General features: G+C 52.0%; 1 protein-coding gene across 1 annotated transcript; it reads right to left on the reverse strand.

Annotated features, from left to right (window-relative positions):
• Nucleotides 1-450: 450 nt before the first annotated feature.
• Nucleotides 451-3572, reverse strand: LOC125987040 (janus kinase and microtubule-interacting protein 3-like). The gene is made up of 8 exons (XM_068649059.1): nt 3443-3572; nt 2747-3306; nt 2487-2549; nt 2302-2400; nt 1987-2220; nt 1227-1866; nt 1022-1147; nt 451-652 (listed from the first exon to the last, which is right to left on the reverse strand). Exons 2-6 carry the CDS (start codon nt 2813-2815, stop codon nt 1681-1683), a joined length of 651 nt encoding a protein of 216 aa, XP_068505160.1. The 5' UTR covers nt 2816-3306; nt 3443-3572; the 3' UTR covers nt 451-652; nt 1022-1147; nt 1227-1680.
• Nucleotides 3573-4279: the final 707 nt, after the last annotated feature.

The raw sequence follows: 4279 nt of genomic DNA on the forward strand, positions 1-4279 counted from the left end.
AGGTCTGACATATCAGGCAGAATGGTTTGCCATCACGTTCACCAAAAATAGAAACTTTCCCACTCTGATAAAAACGTCCTGTGTTCATCTACATATTGCCGTTTTGCTGTGCATCTTTTCCCTGCCATTTCGAGAGCCCAATTGACACTAATAGTTTACTGGAATGTGTTTGCCCATCCTACTTTGTGGAATTTCACCACATGCGCTTTTGACCAAAATACCAAATTGAACTCAAGTGAAGCCAACACGCACAACACTCCCCCCCCCCCCCCCCACACACACACACACACACAAATGTTGATATGAACATAAAAGGGCCGCATGAATCCAAGCAAAGAGCCGCATGCGGTTCAGGAATTGCGGCTTGGCCAAACCTGTACTATACAACTTTATTTGTATAAAATGTTCACAACAGCTGTCACACAAACAAAGCGGGAAAAAACGAAGATGTGCGTGTTCCGCCCACGCTGGATTTATTTGCACCTTTGAAAAGACACCGTATTGCCGCAGATGTGGCAAAGAGTACTTTTGGGCATCTGAGACGGAAGGATGTCCAAAGCATCACGTCACCTGCTGTGGTCGGCATGGTGGTGGGACGTTGAGGTCAACCGCTTTGGGGTTGGCTGAATCTTTGGTCGCAGGATGCCACACACTTGAAGACAGAAGCAGAAAAGCAGAGCTAAATGCAAAATGTACTCACCGGTGACTCCAATTTTTTTCCCCCCTGAAGAAATGGATGGACGGGTGGCCCCGGCTGGCCGGTGGGACTCTTGTTATTCTGACCCTTTTTAGTGCGCGTTTGGGGCAACAACCGTTTTTTGTGGCGCTCTCTTCTGGTTCAAGAGTGCCCTGCATGTGAATTTGCCTTTCCTGCCTTCTGATTGGATGAGCGCCGGTGTGACGCGGTGCCTCTGTCACCGTGGCGGGGGGTATACGTCGGCATTGGAGCGTCTGCCAACATCTGAGACCGGCTGGCAGTGTATCGGAGGTGTCGAGTGGGGTGCAGCTGGAGCTCACTCACCAGCTGGTGTTAGGGCCACAGAATGAAGGCCAAGGAGAAGAATAGAAAGAGAAACAGAAACTTCTCCTCCAATTGTTTGATTTGTCTCTTCTGAGCTACGATGAATTCTTTCAGCTCTTTGTTCCTCTAGGACGGACAAATGGAAAGTGGCCTTCAAAAGCCAGTAAGCGTGCAAGTAAGTGCCGGGCTGGCTTTGGGCCCTTACCTGTTGCGCGCTGTGCAGCAGATCCATTCTATCTTGGAGGATGCAAGCGTCGCGCTCCCTCAACTCGCACATCAGGGCTCGCTTCCATTGGTCCACGGCGCTCCTAAGCTCTTCTCTCTGATCCGCCGTCAGCACGTCATTCACGCCAGCGTGGCTGGCTTTTTCGCCGTCCGTGGCGGGGCAGTCCCGCTGCGGTAGCGCCTCGTACAACATGGCCTCCAGCTTCAGGATCCTCTGGGCCGCAATCCTCGTCCATCAGTGGTCCGGCGGGAGATTTGAGGGTGGCTTACCTTATGAGCCTGGTCCATGGAACGCTTCCTGAAGTCCAACTCTTCATCCAGGTAGCCCTTCTGCTTACAGAACATATCCTAGCACAGCTCAAAGTCAGAATTGTTGGGGCACATTGCCGGAGTTCCCCTTGGCCGATGTCGCGTGTCTGTCTACCTTCTCACTTTCAATGTCCAACATCTACTGTTGAAGTGCTGACTTGGTCACTTTGATGTATTCTAACCACTGAGGAAAGGCTGCTGTCACATAAGCAGAATGCGAGAGCGTGCGTGGACGTGCGCGTTACCTTCTCGGCTAGGGTGAGAAGGGTCCTGGCGTGAATCACGACCACCTGCTCCTCGTTGGTGAGATTCTGCAAGAGCCCAAAGGCACAGCGTCAATAAGCTTCTTTCAGCGCAAAGCCTTCCAAAAGTCACATTTGAGCCGCCGAGTCTCGTGGAGTGCGAACATAAGGAGTTCGACATACACTTACGGCGTTATCGCCCAGGATGTCCAGCTTCTTCATCAGATCACTGATGACGATGTCCGGGGGAAAGGCGCAAGGAGCAATGTAAGGTGTTCTGGGACCTCGGGTTAAGGTTAGGGTTGCGAGGGACGCCTTACGTACGCTCACGCCCTCGGCCTCGCAGTAGATCTGCAAAGGGCTGTTGCCGTCTGGGAAACGGACTTGCAGAAACTTCAAGACGGGGGAGCGCCACTCCCTCTCCTGAAAGGCAGAGGCATGCATCCGTCCGTCCGTCCGTCTGTCACATCTCTGGCCTCAACACGCTTGTGCGAGTCTTCCCACCTCCAGCTCCAGGATGCGGAACTCAAGCAGTTCGTTTTGGTCTCGGATATCCTGGATGTGCTCTTTCAGACGCGCTTCTTCCGCCTCCATCCGCCTGACCTGAAAAGACAGTCAGACCTCATCTGCGGGGCTTCCCGACAGGTGTGACGCCAAGCGACTCCGCCCAGCGCCTTTCTTTCCGTCACCTTTTCGGCCAACTGCTGATTGCTCTGACGCAGCAGCTGCTTCTCCTCCACCCACTTGACATTCTAGAAGAGACAAACGCGTGGACAGCTTTGGAATGTTGTGTCATTTTCATCCACAAATTCTTTGGTTGACTGGAAAATGACATTTGCTTTTCTCCGCATTTTCCCAGCCACGTTGGTCCAGTAATGCCAGACGAATGAGTGACTGAAGAATGTAGCTATTTTGTCTGAGAAAAAGGTGTGCTCATTGATGACCTTACCTGTCCTTGTTGCTTCAGCGCTGACTCCAGATCTGCTACTCTGCTTTGATAGTGACCCATTTCTACCATCAGCTTTTCTCTGGTCTGAAAGGAGGAGGAGGGAGGCTCCTCCTCCTCCTTTCAGACCAGAGAACACCCGAGGCTGGGTGAGAACGGGGAGGCTGCGACCCGGCCGGGGGTTGCGGGAAGGGGCGCCACCTTGATCTCCTTCTCGGCGTCGTAGTCCCCTCCGCTGGTCTGGGCGAGCAGAGCGTAGGCTCGTTGCAGCGCTTGATATTCTTGCGTCAGCTGGCGGTAGCGAAGCTCCGCCTCCTCATGCACACACCAATGCAACACAGCACTAGTACCAGAATCAGTCAGACCGGCGACAAAGCACCCGCGACGCAAAGACGAGTCCGATTCCAGGCTGAAGAGGAATGTTTGGCGCCAATACGCTGGCAGAAATGGCGGGCTACCTCTTCGGGTTCCGTGTCGGGGGTTCTGTCGGTGTGAAAAGACAAGGACGATCCGTCCGAGTCCACCAACACGTCTTCGTCGTAGCCGTAAAATGTTTCGATGACCTGCGGGCGCGGAAGCAAACATCTCTCTGAACAAACTGAAGCGACACCTCACGATGAATCGACGAGAAGAACGATAGCGAGAAAAAGGCCATTTCATCTTGCGCAACACCAAGCAGCCGCAAACAAACAGACTCACCTTGCAGGACCTCACGCTTTGTTCCTCCTCAGAGATTCTCGACGTCGGTATCGTAGCAGCAAATCTCTCTCCTGTCGACACAAATAATCCGCCTTTGAGATTCTTTGGATGCAAAGGGAACGAACGGCTCCGGCGCAGAAACAAACGCGACTCACAATGACATTTCTGACATGAGCTCCTGTCTCCAGAGCCTGAAAAACACGTCACCGGCGATGATTGGAGGGACGCTCGTCTTTTCCAAAAGTGACAACTACAGGGTGTGTCAGGGTTTTCCAGATTATCTTTATCGTATGATTATGTTGCTTTGACTTTGACTGCAACCTGTAATAAATAATATTATTTATCCCTTATTTATCCCTATCATAAGCGATAGCAACTTCCTACACAAAGTTGTAAAACACCCCTTGCTATGATTTGACTAGAGGTCAAGGGCTTTCTCTATTCAATCCACGCTTACACCCACCCTGTTTCTCTTAATAAAAATGCTCGTGCAGGAGCCGAGAGTCAGACTTCATTCGTACAACGGATGGACTCTCCACCTGCAGGTGGCCAAAAGAACTTACTTGTCTCCCGTGTGGTTCTTCCAAAATAAGTTGGAGCGAGCGCAACTCTAACAGGGTGCATTTTGCCACTAGCTCCTTACGGACAATGACGTCGCGCTCGCGGCTAATGGTTGACGGGCTGAGCAGCCGGGCGAGTCCGTTGTTTTCAGCGCACAGCGAGTGGCAAAGGCACTGACAAAACGGGAGCTTTGAGCTGCTGAAAACGGCAAAACAAGTCTGAACAACACTGAACAACATTATGCCGCACTGAACAACATTATGCAGCACTGAACAA

This window comes from Syngnathus scovelli, chromosome 19, assembly GCF_024217435.2.
Source record: "Syngnathus scovelli strain Florida chromosome 19, RoL_Ssco_1.2, whole genome shotgun sequence".
Lineage (NCBI taxonomy): Eukaryota > Metazoa > Chordata > Actinopteri > Syngnathiformes > Syngnathidae > Syngnathus > Syngnathus scovelli.

What these genes read in the sequence shown, in the direction of transcription:
- LOC125987040 (XM_068649059.1), bottom strand. Translation starts at nt 2,815, where the DNA reads ATGGTAGAAATGGGTCACTATCAAAGCAGAGTAGCAGATCTGGAGTCA. An exon ending in ATCAGCAGTTGGCCGAAAAG is followed by an intron (nt 2,401 to 2,486) that starts GTGACGGAAAGA and finishes CTGTCTTTTCAG; the next exon opens with GTCAGGCGGATGGAGGCGGA. An exon ending in TCCGCATCCTGGAGCTGGAG is followed by an intron (nt 2,221 to 2,301) that starts GTGGGAAGACTC and finishes TCTGCCTTTCAG; the next exon opens with GAGAGGGAGTGGCGCTCCCC.